Here is a 20439-nt window from a genome sequence, read left to right on the forward strand (position 1 = left end):
AAACCTAATAGGCTAAACACAATTAATGTCATCGCGATGCAGGCTGACACTAACTAAACATGAATCCAGTCAAATGCATCGATAATTAAATCAAGTTAACTTCTGAATGCGGAGCCTCATTAGACTTGGTAATCTCCTTCCTACAGTACGGCTAAGGCAGCTGAGCCAAAAAATGAATTCAGAAATACAATTATCTCTGTCATTGTTGCCTCTGAGCTGAGCTCCGGTATCGCTGCCACGGAGCGTGTTCATTACCCAAACACCCTCCGGACCCTCAGTTCTGCCACTGTTCTATTATTAGTCTGCACTATTACATTATTGAACGACTGGCTGAAGGTACTGACCATCCGTCACTGTCGGCCGCGTTCACATTGACTCCGAAGTCCAGCAGGAACTTCACAATGTGGTGGTGGCCGGCGCACACGGCATTATGGAGAGGAGTTATGCCTTCGTCATTGGGCATGCTGGGATTTTCCACCTTAAAGACAGATATAATAAGAAAATATGCATAGAGATATTAGACTGCAATGGAAGAAACACAAAAATATCTGTATCAGCCTCAACCCTTTCAATTTAAACCCCGGTGGAGAGCACTATAGAAGTGAATTCACTGCAAAACTGGGGATAGTGCAACGTTTTCTGAACAGCTTGGAAGCCGTTGAGTCTCACTGCCTCGGGGTACGACAACGTCAAACTGAGCTTCTTCTGGATGTGAAGCATGTGCATGTTTCCTTGAGAGTATCAGCTAGAGTTTGCAGTTCTGGAGAGTCAGTAAGCACTTTTGTCCGGCCTCCAAGTGAAAGATGTCAGGGATAGACGGGGGCTTGCCTTTAAAGATTGTTCGGCTTTGTTCTCAGGAGCTCTGTGCTGCTGTAAAAAAAAACACCACTCTGTGATACAGAGTGTGTCCTCAACAATTTAACTTTCCACACCTGACAACTGAGACCACCTCTCCCCCCTGACAGCGCTGCTGAGGATCAAAGATATTATGCTTAACAAGTGCTGTCAAGGAGGCATTGAAAAGCTTTCTGCAAGATCTGTTGAGGCAATCTGTGCGTGGGCGCAACAGTAATCTTTGGCATGCACAAATATTCTTCTGTTGCGTAAGGAAATGTGTTTTTTCATTCAACACAAATGTGTCAAAAGCACAACGTTTTAGAAGTGCAACCACATTGGAAGTATTAAAACCAAACCATGTCCGACGATGATATTCAGCTCTACTCGACAGACAATCCAAAATGTCAAGATTATCTAGTGAGTAGGGCCGTCAATCGATTTAAAATAGTTAATCGCATATTAATCACACATTTTGTATCTGTACTCGCTCATTCTAGAAACATTCTGTGGCTTCAGACCAATTGTTGTGAAGCAGAGTCTTTGACACACTGTAATATTGAGCTGCTGTGCAAATATACTTGGCTTGATTTGATTTTAGCTCTGCAGTGCAGACATTTAATAAACATTACAAATTTGAAATATGAGAATGTACTAGAATACTGTAACAACATGATCTTGTGTTACCTCATATATAATCCTCTGCACCAGATCAAACTCTCCCTCCAGCGACGCGTCCAGCAGCAGAGCCAGAGGGTTAAACTTCACTCTCAGACCGTGGCCTGTTCGCTCCGACGACGGCTTCTTCAGGTTGGTTCTCTTCACCTGCAGCACGTAGGGAGAGAAACAGAACAGGGTTGACGGTGCAGAATAGGAATTGTTACTTACTGCTTAATCTAGCACATTACTGTAGCTTTCACAGAGAACAACTGTTTTTGTTTAGGTTATCAGTAACAGATTACAAAGTTAAACAGAATACTTGCTAAGAAAGTGAGTTAGTATGAAACCAATAGTACGCAAATTGCATACTATTTCCGGTGAAATATTAAAGTATGCAACGCCAGACACTACGCCGGCATAAATATCCCACAATGCAATGTGGTAGTGACGACAATGTTCATAACAGACTTTGACGGACAAATCTGTAACATCAATAACGTTTTTTTTTTGTGTGCAAGATTTCACTTTGCTAGGCGTAATGTATATTTTAAATTAATTTAGACTTTAGCTGGGTTCCCATGCACCAAAAGTTCCCGGGACTAAAAGTCTTTTAAAACTACTTTTCAAGGAACTAAAAGGTTCCCTCAGCCCACTGTTGTCTGCATGTCCACCGCGGTCTAAAGACATGCAAAGATTAGGAAAATTAGTCCGCTGACGTATGAAAAAGCAACATGACATGGGACAAGAAAGTACAACCCGCCTGACATTTTTTGGGGGGTAAAATGTCCCTGGAACTTAATTTAGACCCCGGTCCCTGCAGTCAAAATGCAAAGTGTTCCTCAAAAGGTTCTTAGTACTGGGGAAAGTTCCCGCGGTCGAAATGGGGCTTTTAATTCTCACAAATTGTTGTTTTTGTCACATGAGATTGGTACGGGTTACCATGGTTACACGTCTCCAACCAGCAAGGAGGCTCTCAGGAAGTGACAACGAAGATATACATACTACTGTTTATTCACACAAAAGTATTTTGAACGATAGTACACCTATTGGGTATGTAGTGAATAGTATGTGATTGGGGACGCAGCTCGTGCCTTACCTTAGGCAGTGATGGGGGGGCAGGAGGTGATGGCGAGGGAGAGGCGTGGCCTACAGAGTTGTGTGCAGGACTACATCCTCTCTTGTTGTTATTGTTCTGGTCCTCTGGCCTATCGGGTGCAGGGGGCGGGCTGGTTCGGGTCGGCGGAGACACATTATTGGTAGTTTCTACCTTTGCTGTCGTTTCTTTGGGTGTTTCTACGGCAACGGAAGGAGGGGACAAGCGGCGGGAGCCCGAGTTGAGGTTTTGAACTTCGCCCTCCACGGTTGCCGTGCTGACGTGCTTGTCGCCAGGTTCTGCATTCCCGTTTGCTGAATGGATGTTGTCCATTTCACCCAAAAGGCAGTCGGGTTGGTAGAAAGTATTGCCTGGAATTAAGAGGGAAACAGCTGATTTAAGCATCATCAAACTCTTAAGGCCAATGGGAGATACTATACAGACCAAAAGATGCCAGCTAAACTTGTCCTGAAACGAGGCCATATCATCACATCTTACCTGAGACTCCTTCCATGCCTCCTGCCAACGTGTTGAACCTGCACAGCACAACAGAAATCATCTTTAACGACACTGCTGCAACCTTTATCGACTGTCATCTAGGGTGCTTTCACACCCGAACTGTTTCGGTTAAAACAAACTCAGGTCTGTTTGCCCAGTTAGTACGGTTCATTTGGGCTGGTGTGAACGCCGTCGATCGAACTCTGATGCGGACCAAACAACCGGTTCCAAGCGGACTCTGGTGCGGTTTGTTTATGGTGTGAAAGCAAACGAACCAACCACAGGATTTTATGATAGCAGATATGTGATTTTAGCATGATTTCTAAAGCTAAACTACTAATAAATCCATCCTGCTGATCGTGAAATCTGTTCAGGAAGTGATCTTATAATTGATCTGTAAGGCCATGTATATAACCTATTCATGCAAATCAACATGTATGCATGTCAGCGCGGGTAGTTTCCCTGATTAATAGGTCAAAAGCTGTTAAAACTGCTGTGCTTATATCCGACTGTATGTACTTTGTCAGTTCATTAACTCTATTAAAAAGTGTGGGACAGCGACCCAGAACAAGAACTGGAACCAGAACTAAAATGCAACATCATTTCTTCCCTTGGTCCAGACCAAACTACAGGTGTGAAAGCACCTTAGTTTCTGTTTCAGTTTCATAAAAATGTATTTGTTTTTATATTACAGTATACAGCATAGCACAAACCTCTGGTACAGTAGTTTTTGGATGTTTGGCCCCTGTGGGCCCTCGGGCTCTGTGATTGAGCTCCGCTTCTTCAGGGGTCGTGGAGCGTTGCTGAGGCGTCGGCGGAGAACCTCCAGGTCGGCATCGCTCTGGTAACGTAGCTGGGAGTGGGCTGTGGAGGGCAGAGGTGGGATTGTTTAAAAACTACACATTTCTGTTATTTGTTTATTGTAATGTTGTTATTAATTGTCTAATTAATTCTCCAATTTAGTTGCAATTTTCTAAGGAAATGATCAGGGAGATGAGCCATATAATTAATATAAAATAATGTAATGTTACAGCAAGTGTGGTGTCACAGAGAGCATCAAAATGTATTAGACATTTGTTACAGATTTATTCTCTATCACCACATGAAGCCAAGACTGTGGCAGCACCCTGATGAGTTTGATTTATTCCCTGGTACATACCAACTGGGGTGAGCTTAGTGGGACTAAGGGGACGAGGGATGTTGTCCACGGTGGGTGGTGGGAGGATTTGCCCATCGCTGCTCTCGCCTCCTCCTCCTTTCCCTCCTTCTTTATCTGTAACATCCTCTCCTCCTGCCCTTACTGCTCCTCCTCCTCCTCCTCCTCCCTGGAGAAAAGGGACAGGGGACGGAGAGGTGGAGGAGGTGGGGAGGATGGGTTTGCCATAGACTACGGAGAGAAAGGAAACGGGACAGATGGTGATTAGATGGATTTTTCATTGTGTACATTGCAACATTAAACATGCACTATGTTTACATGTGGCACAATGAGTAAAAAACACATTTTAATCTTGCCTGCTTTGACAGTAGTCCTGTTGCTGAGGGATCCGTAGTTTTTGGCCTGCGGCTGCTGGAGGTACATGCTGTAGATGGAGCTGCTGTTCATGGTGGCGGGGCCCTTCCTGGGGGACTGGGGCCTGGAGGGGTGGTCCGGGACGTAGGGGCGTACAGCCACCGCCGGAGGGGGATCTGTTCGCTCTGTTTGTGGGGACAAGGGAGATGGCTGGGAGGTGGAGCCTAACAGTAGAGGCAAGGTCGGGGAAGTATACAATGAACACTTATTTTCCAGATGCTACACCTACATGTCCATGACAGACAGATTATGAGTGCATCATTCAGTTTCCCTAAAATAAAGAGCCTTGTAATATTTTGTTAGAAATGACTGCTTAAATAAAAAACATTATGAAAGGTCAAGCACCCCTGTGACAGTCCTTAAAGAGTAAGTTCAGCATAGTGTTAAAGGGAAAATTTGGTATTTTTCAACCTGGTGTGTAAGTGGCTAATGGGGACAGCAATTTTTGAAATTGGTCCAGTACTGAGCGAGAGAGCTACAGCTGCGAAACGGGCTGCAATGTAATAACATCGGGCAATTCCGCACCGTCAATTTACGTCCATCAAAAGTGCTTGTTTTTGCAACTGACGGGCTCAGATTGTTATTATAAGTGTCTGACAAAATTATGGAAAGGATTCTACGGAGAAATACAATTTATTTTTTAGGGCTGTCAAAGTTAACGCGATAATAATGGGTTAACGCAAGTTTGTTTTAACGCCACTAATTTCCTTTAATGCATTAACACATCTTGTGATTTTTAGGTAGTGAAGATACTTGAAAATCTGACATGTTAATTTTCAAATGGGTCCCTTTGACCTCTGACCTCCAGATATGTGAATGAAAATGGGTTCTATGGGTACCCACGAGTCTTCCCTTTACAGACATGCCCACTTTATGATAATCACATGCAGTTTGAGACAAGTCATAGTCAAGTCAGCACACTGACACACTGACAGCTGTTGTTGCCTGTTGGACTTGAGTTTGCCATGTTATGATTTGAGCATATTTTTATGCTAAATGCAGTACCTGTGAGGGTTTCTGGACAATATCTGTCATTGTTTTCTGTTGTTAATTGATCTCCAATTATAAATATAGACTTATATATTTCCCACTCCCGTTGACAAGAGTGCAACATGGGGAAATCTGCCTTTAAGGTAAATTTTGAACAGATAAAAAATGTGCGATTAAATATTTTAATCAATTGACAGCCCTAGGTTTTTTCTTTTTTACCTTTCGCTTGATCCGGTCTGTTTGTTATTGTACAAAATAACTTGTATATTATAACTTTAAATAGGAGGGACTGACACACTGAAGATCCAAAGAGTTATCATCCTGTCTTCTCAATATGATGTAGTGAAAAAGTGAACTTATATTGTATAGGATGATTTGCAGCACTTTTGTACTGGATTGCATTTGATTAGCAGATGTGTGTGTGGTTGAGGAACAGACACAGTTTAATCAATGGACTCTGGAAGTCCTTTGTGCCCCTTTTTTATATTAGATGAGTGAGTTGCGGGATGAGGGATGCCAATGGAGCTGCAAGTAATCAGCTAATTCTAAGAGGAGATGTTCCTCTTTAGGTTTTCCAGCAACACATGTAGTTAATCTGAGGAACATTTATCAATTTCATCTGGACTTTTTTTTTTTTTTCCAGTACCGGTGACTATCACACACAAATATTTGCCATTCTGACGTTTACTTTGAATCCACTGAGAATAAAGAGATTGGAATTCTTGCAGGCTTTCAATGCAGTTAGTGTTTACCAAATGGCAAATGAAAACTTATAATGTATGTATTTATATATAAAATGCATTTAGATTCAGAAACAATTTTTACTATTTTTGTTTTTTTATGTTATATTCATTTGAGGATAAGACAAATAATTATGGTTTATTATTTTTTTTTATTTTTGATACCTCCGCCAAGGAGGTAATGTTTGCCACAAACCCAACGTAGCCACCCTCATGGTGGGAGGAAACCGGATCACCCGGAGACAACCCTACGCAACCTTCTGTGAGGCGACAGTGCAAATCACTGCACAGGCCGCCTATAGGAGGAAAATAAGGATGGGGGGTAGTGGAAGTTGAGAATAATGAGTATGTGAAATGTCCTCCAGTTTACTTGAATAACCGGAGGAATCTTTTCCACAGACAGAGTTTTTTAGGATTATCGATGACCTTTTTCGTGTGCTCCTCTTGGTCGGCGAACCCGTTCAAAAGATCATTCATTTGCTCGTCTAGGTCGGCCATCACGTTCACAACATAATCCTGTCTTTTCTCCATAGCCTGTCCGGACACATCCTTCTGTGGATCATCCTTTGGCGTAGAGGAATGCTGGACAAAACCCTCGGGTGCACCAATTTGTTGTGGTACACATTCAGGTGTAGCAGCCTGCTTTGGAGCTCGCGGTCGGTCCCCTTTCTGTGCCTGGTTCTTTCTGGCGAGAAGGGTTTTGGTCGGGGTCTCTGGATGATGTACTTCTGCAGACACAGCAGTCTCATTCTGCTTTCTGAGAGTGGACATACTATTTTCCCAGGACCTGTAGAAGACTGAAATCTTCTCCGCTGGCGGGATACAGTTTTTCCTCTTGAGCTCATTTTTCAACACGGAAATTCTCAAATCGACCGGCTTCCTCTTGGACTTTTTGGTCTTCTTCGTTCGTCTACGCCTGGGCTGCTGAGGCCGGGCCTTCTTGCGAAGAAAGAGAATCCATTTATCCCAGAGGATGACGGCGCTTGATACCCTTTTGCTCTTGCCTTTTTTGCTTTCTCTTCTGCCTTTGCTTTTCTCCATTGTAAAAACTTGTTTTACTCTGTGATGCAAAGCTCTGGCCGGTTTGTGATTTGGTATTGAAAAGGGGAGGATACAAATTGTAGGGCCTATCTGTAGGTAACAGATGAGGTATCAAAGCACGTAGAATGGAATGTTCGTTTAAGAATGGAATGGCGTAGAATGGAATGACGTAGAATGGAATGACATAGAACGGAATGAAGTAGCATGGAATGCACAGGCTGCGAGCGATTCTCGAGTGATCGTGTCGTCTGTGACGACGATTGATTTTTTTCCAATGAATATGGGAAAATATACAGGAAATATCACTTTAAAAGTCCCGTACAGACGTTTTGATTACACGGCTAAGCAGAACTTTTTTTGCTACTTAAGCTGCTTTTGTTTGGTGGTGTGAAGCAAAATCTACTCTTAACATTTCTTTTTGTTTTTCTGCTCCAGTTACATTGGTCCCCATCCTATACAGAGAACCAGTAACGTTAGCTGGACAGTAGTGTGTCTGTCCTGCTGTATCACCTTTTCCAATATACCTAAGTTTACATCCCTGTGTTAACATGATTGATTTCCCTTTTCTCTTGTTTTCTCTCTGTGATCAGGACAATGCTGGAGAAACTGGGCCAGGTGGAGAAGGTGACTCCCCTGCAAGCTAAACGAAAGGGAGAGTAAAAAATACAAGTATGTACTTAGATCAGGGGTCTGCAACCTGCAGCTCCGGAGCCACATAAAGCTCTTTAACTCCTCTCCAGTGGCTCCCTGTGGATTTATAAAAATGTAAATGAATAACTGTTCTTTGTTTACATTTTCAACCCAAAAATTGCTGCAACAACTTATGAGACATAATAGAGCATGGGAATGCTTTATTACACGTCTATCATAAAGTTCTAAGCCCTTATAAACCTCACAATTTATTTAAATTCATTCATATTTATTCCTGATTTATAATTAGAACAACTTGACACACAGTGCTCAGCTGCACCTCAACTTAATCTTCAGGTTCCCAGCTTTCTGATGATGAATTCAGTCATCATTAATTTCATTATTTACACCTGTGCTTTTCCTACTGTGACATGTCAAAATGTCTTCCGTGAAAAGGGCCTATCTGAGCCCGTCAGTGGCAAAATCAAGCACTTTTAGTGGACGTACAGTGACAGTGCGGGATTGCAGCCCATTTTTGCGGCTGCCGGCTGCAGTGTTCTCGCTCAATACTGGACCAAGGTTGAAAAATACCTAAGTTTCCCTTTTTAAGGTAGTCTTTAAATTACCTTGACTTGAATTTGGAGGGACGGAGATCCGTTGCTGTATTTGTTGTGAAGCGGAAGACGATGAAGAGGAGGACGAGGTGGCATTTGCAGCACTGGATCGGGGCCAGCCCAGTGTACCGGGGGCAGAACGGGGCAGGGAGCTGGTGGCACAGTGATGCCCTGCCGCCTGGTGGGTGGCACTGGGGTAGGTACCATAACCAGAGGGAAGCTGGTGAGAGGGAGAGACATTGAAAAAAGATTTTTCTAAAGCCTGGCTGCATATCCTTATTCTTCTGTAAAAACCTGCATTGCTATTTTGGAAAAAGATATTTCTTGGGTTGAAAAGTTCACACAGTCATTAACCGCACACTTCAAAGGGGGAGCTAGGGCACCTTTAAAATGGCCTCAAGGAGGCTCTTAGCAAAATGAGGAATATTTGAATGCCTCTATATCATCTTTCATGTGCTAGATATTTCTTTGATCCAGCACCTATGCAAAGCGGACACTGGATATCTTTCTTATCGTTTTTTGTATTACAAACTGTACAGTACCTGTTCTGGACTGTTGGTCCTCCAATCTGACACACTCTTGGTGATGCTAGGCCACGACGCTTCATTAGCTAAACAGAGAGAGAGAGAGAGAGAGTGTTGAGAAAGGGACAAAGGTTAAAACGAGAAAGCCAATTAAGGAGAGGAAGAGGCAAAGACAGACACAAACATGTATGTTAAAGAAGGTTAAGTAGGTGAAAGGTGAGAGATTAGAGTTACAGATATGAAGGTAAGTTCATATGTTACGCTGAGAAGAAGTTAGAAGGGATCTAGATGCTAAATAGTGGCCTAAATGTTTTACACAAGCTGCCATTTACAGTATGTTATTCCATTGACAAAATACAAATATAAAACATGGCTACCTTCATGCTCCATTATCTAGTACCACATAACAATCATCCACTATTTGAAACAGACTCCAAGTCCAGTTATTTCTTAATTTGTCCTTTCAATTGTTTTGCCTCAACGCAGCAAATCGGCTACTGTAAAGCAACAGTACAAGTGCTAAATTGCTTAACAACTACTCTGCATGTTTGAACTGGTGATTACAGTGTATTCTCTCCACTGCAAACATGTGATTAACATCCTGTAAGTAGTACAGCAATGGGACTCTCGTGATCGTGAGCCTGGTAGCAAATTGTATGGGTATTGTGGTTGTTGTTATGGTGACATCTGTATCTGATAATAAAAAAGACAAACATTCACAGTAACTGGCAATTGCAGTCATGGAAATAGACTTTAGGGTGCTGTTATGTTGCTTTTACAAGAGGAATTGTTGGTTAACAAATACTCAGAAACTGTGAATGCATTCCAAAACCTCAAATAACAGAAAGCTGCTGCGTTGAAGATTTAAAACTGACTTGGCTGACTTGTGCTAAAATGTTGAGCTCTTAGAAAATGAAGCCTGCTAGCTATGAAAGGTAGCAGCCTCTTTCTCACACAGATGTTGCATAACTAATTGGCACAGTTCAATGCAGGACACAATGCAGGAGACAGTGTCGGTCACGGTGCCGGTCGGTCACTCAATCTTGTTGCCTATTAACTAGTGACAATCCTGGAGGTCAGTGGCCTAGCTTAATGCTTTACAGATTCATGGCAGTTTAACCAAAGAGTGTAGAAGCAAAGAGACAAAACTCTGGTTCTTTTCTGACAACAGCCGCTAGATGGCGGTGCGGTAGCGCTGCCGCCGTTTTGGACTGAAAACGCCGATGAGTCTGTGGCCATGGATGTATAAAGAGACGTCTGTAAATCAGAGAATCATTTTTTTTTTTTTAGGTAAATCAACTTCCCAGTATGAACACTTAAATAGCCCTCATTTAAATCATTATGTCCTAAAAGTTGTGCCGGAAATGGGCCAGTACTGTAACTGCGCCGTTACAGTACTGGCATATGTACTGAAATGCATACAAAAATACATTTGAAGTGGGATATATTACCAAGATATACATATAAATATATCCAAGACACGTGCGTTGATCATGTCATGCAACTGCTGAATTAGGGTACTGGCATCTTTTTTTGGTCCAATTCAGGCATAATGAACACGGGATACGCCACCCGGCTTCCTGCTAGCTATAATAATGCATATATAGCTATAATAAAGTAGCTGTAATTCATCACTTTTATTATCTTATAATACACCCATGGGCTGTATGCTGTAAACCTGTACCGTGGGGGATGTATTAACGTCTCTGTTCCCAAACAACCGGATATCGGCCAGTAGCTAGTAGCGCTAGTAGTAACGTTACAACCTCAACGGAATTCGACGTACTAACACGAAAGACAAAAGCACAGGACACAACCTCTTACACATCCAAGGTCTGTGGACTATTGCACGTCGATTTTGGTGGTCCTTGATATGAAAATGTTTGAGATTGCTCTCAAAATCTGTGTGCTGGAATTTTCTAACTTCCATTTATGTCCATCGCTTACTTTATGCTCCTCTGGGAAGCAGCCAGGCAACAAAGTTTAATAAATAAATAAGTAAGTAAGTAAATAGTTATAATAGTATGCATATTTATAATATTTGTATCGTTTAACACGGGTCATTTCGGTAGAGACATTAAATATATGACAATAGAGTAGAAATAATTTAGTTTTACTTTCGTAGGTCACTTTGTAGGCTGGCATCCGGTAGTCGCTTTCAGTCCAAAATGGCGGAGGCGCAGCTTTGCTGTTGGGCGCTAATGTTGCAATGGAACGTATAATTAGGTTTCACTTCTTATCAATATAAGTTCTTTGGTTTAACCTTACCTTACTTCCATAAAAACTAAAGACTAGCTGAAAGGAAGTAGCCGTGTGAGTCTTAGCTTGCTCATTAGTTTTAATAAACTAATAATATGAACATATTGTACGATGGTAGGGTGCTAGCAGGCTTTTTAAAACTGATACCATTATTGTTCTGAAGATTTTGGCAGCTTATGTGCTTAATATGTCTGTACATGATGCTAAAATTGGGGATTGGGAATAATTAAGATTTTGACCTGACGATGGCGCTAGAATAGTCAGGGGATCACCAAAGTTAATATAAAAGATGTTCCCAAACTGGTGGACCAACCAATCGACTGCCAGACAGACTGACATTGCCGTCCTTAGAGCCACGCCGCCAGCGAGCCTGGCTAAAAATAATTGGAAAAAGTCCATTGTGGGCCTTTAAAATTCCAAAACATGGCACAAAATTCAGCGTCCATTGTATCCAAGTATCATTTTAGGCCGTTGCCTAAACCATTTGGCTTAGCACTCGGCGGTACCGCCACGTCACAGTTCTGTCTGGCACATACCGGACTAATACTGATTAACTAGTGAACCTGGGAGTCCTGCAGTCATTAAGCTGCGCTGTGCAGCCTGTTGACTGCCGCTGTAACCTGCTGACCTCAGGAAGAAAGCAAACGGTCACGACAGGAAACAAACAGTGCGAGGTGGAAACTTGGCCATCTGCCTGAGAGCCCAGATTAGAAGCAATCGCTCAGTGTCGGGGAGGAAAGACAGTACAGTTTACAGCGCCAGTGGCATCACAGAACGCCCTGATGCAAAAGACAAAGAGCTCAAGTTCAGGTTAAGGGGTTTCAAGAAGCTCATCACTACTCACACGTCTTCTTTAGGTCACATCTAATGTCAGTTTTTGAACGCCAATCTCTGTATTCTTGAACTGAGGTTTGATGATTGGTGATAGTTTGTGGCAATATTCAATGTATTTCAGAGCCTCTGAAAGAAATCAATAGTGAGACTCTCAATAGTAAGAATAGAATATGTGAAATCTGACATGTCTCATTATATTTAGTGAGGATTTAAGCAACAGTTCAACATTTTGAGAAACTTGCTTTTTCGCTTCCTTGTCGATAGTTAGACGAGAAGATTGATAGCTAGCCTGGCTCCGTCCAAAGGTAACAAAAATCCTCCCATCAGCACCACCTAAAGCTTACTAATTAACAACACAAGACTCCAAGAAGTGGCTGAAACCAGCCAAGAAATAAACCATCACATAACCCCTGAAATAAAATTGTTGTTTTTACACTGCGATTTCTGTACAGATTAAACAAACGAGCTACAACATGTTAATTAGTGAGCGTTAGAGGTGCAGGTAGGTGGAAATTGTTACCTTTGGACTGAGCCAGGCTTGCTGTTACCCTCTGGTTGCAGTTTTTAATGCTAAACTAAGCTTATCAGCAGCATAGCTTAGCATACAGACATGAGAGTGGCACCCATATTGTCATCTAAAAAAAGGCGAATAAGTATATTTCCCAAAGTGTCGAACTGTTTAATAAAGTTGACCTTTGACCTTTGATTTCCCAAAGTGTCAAACTGTTCCTACAAATTCAATGAATATTTAAAGATGAATCACATTTAATACTGCGTACTGTAATCAAGCAAGCTGCACAAATCGTATCACAGGGAGACGACACTGACAGGACCATACCGGATTTTTAATAAAAGGACAAGTTTATCTGTTTTTCTCTAAAAAACAGAAGCATCAGGATTTTTGAAGCCTTTTCCTATTGATCATTACATAAAGTCTCCTTATAGGACATTAAAAAAAGAGCTTTTGTTTCAGAAAAACTGTCTCCCGTTACAATTTTACAGCAAATATTAGTTTACATCAGTGGAATATGAAACCATTTCTCTTCTATTCCTTTCAATGAACCAATAAATTATTCACTTGTAATTATTCACTTCTAGCGCTAATGGGAATCCACGGAATTGTGATTTGACTGTAGACTGCTATGCTTATGCTTATTAGCATTCATGCAGTATAATAGATATTCATAGCTCACATTTGTTAGAGAGTCTTAATCACTCTGATGACAGCGACAACAGCTGCCATGACCCCCTACCCCCACACCACCACCACCACCACCACCTAAAATCTCTCCTTATCTGACTCACACAGACACACAGACACACACACAGCACACAGACTGTATATAGCTACAAGCGTATACCTCAGACTTCCTTTCATTCATATGTCGTGTCATTCGTTAGACTGTTGACACGATTTACAACTACGTGTTTTCCACATTACATAAGCTGGGATAATAAATAGAGCTGTGGCATTTGCTTTGGCATTCAAGAGCACAATGGGATTTGTATCAGTGCTGGTTCAGGACACTTCACTCACACCCAGCAGTTCAGCTAAGTGAGTAGAACTGCTGTGCTACTTCCAGCCTGCATGGGTGTATACTGCAGAATGGTCAGTGGTTAATGAGGCAAGGCTGTGTTATATGTTGACAAAGCTGATTCTAGCCATGTGGACTGGATGTTGACATTAATAAGTTAGGCTAGTGTGATTATTAACTACACTCAATAATGTGTTAAAGGAATAGTTCCACATTTGGGGGAAAAACACTTATTTGCTTTCTTGCCGAGAGTAGTTGAGAGTCTCATATCTCATATAATATGAAGCTTCGGCCATGTGACGTTAGCTTATCTTAGCATAAAGGTCTGGAAATGAGGAGAAAAGGCTAATTTCTCACACCAGGTAGGAAGACGTAATTGAATATGAGCCTCAGTCCAGACTCTGGTTTGCCCTCAGTTTATTTTCTTACGCTAGGCTTCCTAACCCCGAGCAGCTGCTGGCTATCAGATGTCATGTCTGTGTCCTTATACACATGACCCGTACATTTTGAGGTCATTTTCTGTAGCTGATTCAATTATGTTCTCCCAACCATCTGTTCTGCATAGTTAGACAAAAGCACTCCACAGTGTTCTTGGTTTGAAGACACCCTTCGATTTCTCAGCCCAGGACTCAAACTAAGAACGTGTCTGCTTTTTGGGGATTAAGGCTCAATAAAACATAAGTGTGTTGGAAACATGCAGGAAATACTATCAACAGACCCACTGCACCTTTAAGCTACTACGAGGAACTTTTAATTGTGTTGATTTAGACAAAAGCGGTAGTGTTTCTGAGCACCAGAGTCCCTTTAGAAAACCTTTCATTTTACTGCAGCAGAGTCTGACAGTCTGCCCCACGCAGTCCCGGTTCTGGTTCTCCCATGCCGCCAATCCCTCCAGCGGGGTCAGCAATACGGCCTGGGCCTCCAGCAGCGCGGTGTCGGTGTTGCGAGGCAAAGCTCTGCTCCTGGCCGGAGGATGACTCCCGCCAGAAGTCCGACTGCAGTTCGAAGGCGCCAGCGAAGCCGGATCTGGGTCTGCCCATGACGGGCTGGTCACTGCCGGGGGCCTCGCTGGAGTCTGAGCTGAAGGAGTTTCTGGTGAACGTGCGTGCCGCAAATTCGTCTGATTTTGCGTAGAATCGGACCCGATGACAAGCATTAAGAATAACTATATAGAAATAGACAACATTCTTGCTGATGGTCTCGTTTGCTTGAGTAGAGGCATCAGTATTAAATCGAGACGTTTTTATAACCAGTTAAAAGTTCCTTGTAGTAACTTTAAGGTGCAGATGAAGTAGTGAGGAAGCAGGTGCTGCTAATCTATACTGTCACCAATGGAGCTAGAGGGTTTCTCTAGCGTCTTCCAGGGACTCACTGTTGTCACTATCGCCCCCCTGAGGGGACCGAGGTCCCTCCCACGTCTCAGTGGGCTCTGACAGGACGATGTCTAAATCTGACACTTTCCATTGGCTGGGAGGCTTCCTGATGCCAGTCCTGTCCTCCTCTGCATGGCCACACCCACCACGAAAGAGACAGTAACATAGACCAACCACGACAGCAACAACAACCACCAAAACGACATCAATCAACAACACCATCACGATGACATCACGATGGTGTCACAAAACAGGAACAGGAACAGTCACAACAGCAAGCACCACCACGACGACATCAACAAGTGACAAAACAATGATCACAAGATCACCGATAACACGAACACACATCACAATTAAGATAACAACAACAACAGATAAGGGAAGAGGAAAAAAAGGAGCCAACAGACAGGAAAAGGAAATAGACAGCAAGTTAGAGCCCGGACAGAGATATAAGATAAGAGACATAAGAACACTCTGAAGTGAAAGACGGCAAACAAACTGATCCATATCTTGTGCAGCGTCTTAGAGGGATCGTTTGGGTGTTTTGAAGTGGGGTTGTATGAGATACTTATCCATAGTCAGTGTATTACCTACAGTAGATGATGGTTGGCACACCACCAGCTTGGACAAGCAGAGAGGAGTTACAACACAGAAGCAAAGCAATATGCTGCTGTGAACGGGGCCGGCAGCAAAACATATTTTGCGATGGGGTAGTTTGTTTGTGCTGTTGTGTGACTTTGGTGAATCTGAACTATCCACATAATAACACAAACAGACTAACTGATGGAGGCAGCAGTAGACCAGCAGCTCCCGTGTTCTGCGAGGTAAAATTACTGTTTTTTCCCCAATGGAGTCTGGTTGGTTTGATAGCGGCATCAGTTCCCCATCAGAAACATAGAATATATAGCTGTCTGATGGCACGTAAACGGATATTGATTTCTTTAGGAGGGCCTTTCTTTAAGGTGGCTAAAATATGTTTTGCTGCCGGCCCCATTGCTTTGCTTCCGTGTTGTAACTCCCGTCTGCTTCTCCAAACTGCCGACCGTCATCTCCAGCAGTGTCTATGGATAAGTACCTCATACGACCCCATTTCAAAACACCCGAATTATCCCTTTAAGATATCTAACAAACAAAACAAAAACTTGTTGTGCCAACCTGAGAGTGAGCGGATGTGGCTGAGCGGTTTGGGTTTGGGCGGTGGGTCGGGTGGCAGGTTGTACCCCGCCTCCTGTCTTCCCTCCGCTGGAACCTGGATGTAGGGGCAGACAGCCGCTACTCGCCCTGAAACTCCACCTCCTGGGTGGGAAGAGGTCTGAGGCGAGGACAGAACTCCTCCTCCGTTCATACGAGTCAGCTGAAGCAAAGATAGACGCACAGTGTTAGACCTACAGGAACTGTCAAGCTAACTTTAAATCTAACAGTCAAGAGAAATGAAACACAAATGAGGTGTGTTTCCATTAGCTGATTCGTGTACTTCTGCTCTCTTCTTATGCAGCCGGTCTCTCAGATCTCCGATGCGTTGATCCATCACCGTCACCTGGGCGTTCCTCTTGTTCAGCAGCTCCTTGTTCTGGGCCAACTTGCTGCTCTGCTCCAGGTTATGACGGTTACGAGCCTGAAAACGCACAGCATAAGAAGTCTTATACACTCTTCTCTTCTTTTTTTAATGCTGAAAGAAGGAGTTGGTGTATTTTTACCTGCAGCTCCTGGTAGAGTTTCCTCAGTTCCAGGGCTGCGGGCCCAGACAGGGGTGATCCTTTCTGGCCAGCGGGTGCACCCTGGGACCCGATGTGTGTCCCCTGAGCTGGCGCAACGGAGTGTAGCTGAAGGCGTCCTCTCCTCAAGTCGTCCAGCTGCTGGGTCAACTGGTAAAAAACATTTAGAGAGAGAGCTTAAGAACTCACCCAACTCAAACTCGCTTGATTTTGATAATGAAACTCCACCTCAGTGACAAACAATCCTCCACATTACCTGGTCGACTCTGACCACGGCAGACTGCAGCTCGGCCTGCTTCTCCTGAAACAAGCTGCTGACATGGTCGATCTCTGCAGCTGGACACAGACACCAGGACAATACAGATTAGACTGAAATAGTTCAAGTACAATGAGATCACTGCCATTGTCACTGCTTACTAATTAAACCCATTTAAGTTTGTCTCTATATTTGCATGCCTGCACGCATCTACAGCAACATGTCATTTATTAGCTTCTGACTACTATTACTTTTGGAAAGTGACAATGACATTTAAGTTCACTTTCAAGGTCACCTTCAATGTATTTTTTTAGCCACATTTTTGCACAGGTTTCCCTCATACTATTCACGATACTATACTATTAATATGTGGTCGTACTGCAGCGCCTGTAATCCATGTAGTCATAATCTCTGCAGAGTGTTTAGGCTTACAGAGGTTTCCGTTGATCAGTTTGCTGTAGTCGACTTGTCCTCTCATGGCTCGGATCTTTTTCAGCTTTGCCTCCTGAGTGTCCACTCGCTCCTTCAGCCGCTGCAGCTTCTCAGCTTCAGACTAAACAAGAGAGAAGAAGAAGAAGAAGAAAAAAAGACACATTTTCATTTCATTTTTAGTCAACTTTTAACGTGACAAAAGATTAACAGTCTATATTTTGAAGTTACCTTGTTATATCCAACTTATGAAAATGCACTAAACAGATGGCAGTTAGTGAACGCTATTATAATGTAGACATTTTATAGTGGGGCTTCGACCAAGGAACCTTGGTGGAGCTAACTTCTGGGTCAGCCTGCATAACACGTGTCATGACTGACTACCCTACCGTATATATATATGTAAGATGAAGGGTTTTAAATATGTTCCGGTGCCTTATAGAAGACTTATTAAAGACTGATAGAAGACAGACAGACAGACATCTGGAGCCCACCTGTGTCTGTCCCTGGTTAGATCTGCCTCCCTGGTGAAGGTACCTCAGTCTCTGCTCCTAGAAGAAGAAGAAAAAGGTGAGGACATGTACAATTTTTAGATTTTCGTTCATTTCCAGACACGTTTTCAGTTGCGCAGACTCAGTGATGGCACAAACATGACCCCAGTTTGCTAGAGTACTTGCTATAAACATTTCTTTCATGAAACACATTATTTTTGTGAGTTTGTTTGTTACCATAATAACTCCAAATGGATGAGGCCATGTTCCTTCTTTCTACTCTCATCCTCTAAGGCAGTGTTGACAAACCATCGCGACCCAATTCACAATAGGCCTTATCTATAAATTGTGAGAATTTATGCGTAAATGAACATTCCTGATCATCTCTACTGCCATTTTCCACATCGCCTTATATTATCTTGAATAGGTAAACCAGCTTTTTTGAAGAGGTATACTTTTGATAAATCACATCTTTGTTTAATGCATGTTATTAAAAACATATACACATGTTAAATACTTAATAAATGAGACCAAATAAATGCATTTAGGTGGAGTTAACAGGATCGTTTTTTTTTTACTCTCATCAGTTAACCCTCCTATTGTCTTCCCGTCAGTCGTGCAACTTTTTTCTCGTTTGACTGTTTATAAAACATACAGTATAAATTATCACCTAATTCTGTGTGACACCTTTTTGGCCAACTTCTTTCCAAATTATTACCCCACAAGTTTTACAAGTTTTTTTTTTTATTAAGGTTAATAAACCTAATTTCCGTGAAATTATACCTATATTTTTAGTTGAAAAAACCCCCAAAAATTATGAACTATTTTGACTATAGTTATTATCAGAGGAACATAATGTTGATGGATTATCACAGGCTGGTATATGTCAAAGTTTAGTTAGAATATTGTTTTGAAAAACCATTTAAATGTTTTTAATGGCAGCAAATAATGACACATGTGGTCTTCCTGGTCAAAATTGATGCAATAAATTTAAATAAAACACCCATAAATCATTAACTTTTTCAAAGACCATAGTAGGGAACCATCCATGTTATTTTGGGGCAATTAGATTAAAAACATCCATATTTATGATATAATGAAGTTTGAAAACGGGCCAAATTTGACCCGAGGACAACAGGAAGGTTAAACAAACAGAACATACGCTAACCTTTCATATTAGATTCAATGTTATAAGTTGGCTACAATTATCAGAACAATACGAACATTCAGGCTTCCTCATGTGGCTCAAAGGTGAACTGCAGACATAAATGTTCAATAAAAGACTATGGAAGAAATTCTGCTAATTTATTTGGCGACCCTAATAAAATCCTCTGCGACCCACCTGTGGGTCCAGACCCAGTCTTTGGGAATGACCGCTCTAAGGCAAACACTGTATTTCCTCAATCAACAACTTACTAGAGCGACATGAACGCAAACATTTCCTGTTTAACTCTGAACCCTTTATCTCAAATGTCTTTTTGTCCTTATTTTTCTCACTGTTTTGAACCGTCAGTTTGCCGTCTGATTCTTGAGTTTATTGTGTATCAACAGCTTCGCATTCATCAAGTTGTCATTTAGAATTTCTTTGTACTGACTGATAAAGACGCCGTCTAAAAAGAAAGATATAAATAGAAATATTGCTGCTGTGCAAGTGGCACATGCTGCTATTACACTGATAATGGCATCATTTCCTCATCATTTGATCAATATTTCATACAAATACCATTTACTGGTTTTCACTGCTTTAAAAAAAGATATGCTGCAAGATCAGTACATGTCCCATCTGTGTTTAAACTTTTGTTTTTGCAGTTAGAAAAGTTGAGTAATTAGAGTTCAATAAAACACCAGCACACCTGCAGTCTACTCACACACCTATCTTCACTTATGTTACCATTGAATCACTTATTTCTTCACATTTAAGACATTTAAAGCTATAGGTTTGGTAGTGCTGCTCAGATACATTTTTTGTTATATATGTTGAAATTCTCATTACATCCCGACGGCAATCAATAAATCAAATACTCTGGGGGAAAAAAAGAAAAAAATGCGGTATCTATGGCTGTCGCAAGACTATAATAGACTCGTCCAATCATTAATTCGGCCCAAAAGACGGCCTACCTGCCTGTGTGCACTCTGCCCGTGCACTCATTGTCTTCCACAAGCTGCTATCTTGACGCCTGTGAGTACTAACAATAGCCATGATATGTTCATTCTTGACTTACAGTACATGTATAACACTGAAAAATGTCATACTTCATGACTTTGCTTGCTGCTAAGCACGAGGCATCACCCTGACACCCTTTCACCACATCATGTAACATTTTAAAAACATAATGATGTATTGATTTTCATT

General features: G+C 42.1%; 2 protein-coding genes across 7 annotated transcripts in view; both read right to left on the bottom strand.

The window, feature by feature from the left end:
* The window catches only part of LOC119474289 (apoptosis-stimulating of p53 protein 1-like), a 65994-nt gene that overhangs the window by 3846 nt on the left and 41709 nt on the right, over positions 1 to 20439 (bottom strand). For 4 of the 6 annotated variants that reach the window (XM_037746228.1, XM_037746226.1, XM_037746231.1 and 1 more), the window contains 16 exons: positions 18090 to 18146; positions 17599 to 17719; positions 17167 to 17246; positions 16893 to 17060; positions 16670 to 16810; positions 16351 to 16549; positions 15195 to 15323; positions 9213 to 9280; positions 8683 to 8890; positions 4598 to 4819; positions 4245 to 4472; positions 3799 to 3949; positions 3086 to 3123; positions 2591 to 2958; positions 1522 to 1659; positions 345 to 478 (listed from right to left, as the gene is read on the bottom strand). In XM_037746228.1, the coding sequence (XP_037602156.1) occupies positions 345 to 478; positions 1522 to 1659; positions 2591 to 2958; positions 3086 to 3123; positions 3799 to 3949; positions 4245 to 4472; positions 4598 to 4819; positions 8683 to 8890; positions 9213 to 9280; positions 15195 to 15323; positions 16351 to 16549; positions 16670 to 16810; positions 16893 to 17060; positions 17167 to 17246; positions 17599 to 17719; positions 18090 to 18146 (2450 nt within the window). The remainder of the gene's footprint in view (positions 1 to 344; positions 479 to 1521; positions 1660 to 2590; positions 2959 to 3085; positions 3124 to 3798; positions 3950 to 4244; positions 4473 to 4597; positions 4820 to 8682; positions 8891 to 9212; positions 9281 to 15194; positions 15324 to 16350; positions 16550 to 16669; positions 16811 to 16892; positions 17061 to 17166; positions 17247 to 17598; positions 17720 to 18089; positions 18147 to 20439) is intronic. The other 2 variants (XM_037746227.1, XM_037746229.1) reach the window with 2 other exon arrangements.
* LOC119474291 lies at positions 6518 to 8197 on the bottom strand. The gene is made up of 2 exons (XM_037746233.1): positions 6812 to 8197; positions 6518 to 6681 (listed from the first exon to the last, which is right to left on the bottom strand). The coding sequence occupies exons 1-2, from the start codon at positions 7424 to 7426 to the stop codon at positions 6634 to 6636; spliced, it is 663 nt and encodes a 220-aa protein (XP_037602161.1). The 5' UTR covers positions 7427 to 8197; the 3' UTR covers positions 6518 to 6633.

Source organism: Sebastes umbrosus, chromosome 16, assembly GCF_015220745.1.
Source record: "Sebastes umbrosus isolate fSebUmb1 chromosome 16, fSebUmb1.pri, whole genome shotgun sequence".
In the NCBI taxonomy this organism is placed as follows: domain Eukaryota; kingdom Metazoa; phylum Chordata; class Actinopteri; order Perciformes; family Sebastidae; genus Sebastes; species Sebastes umbrosus.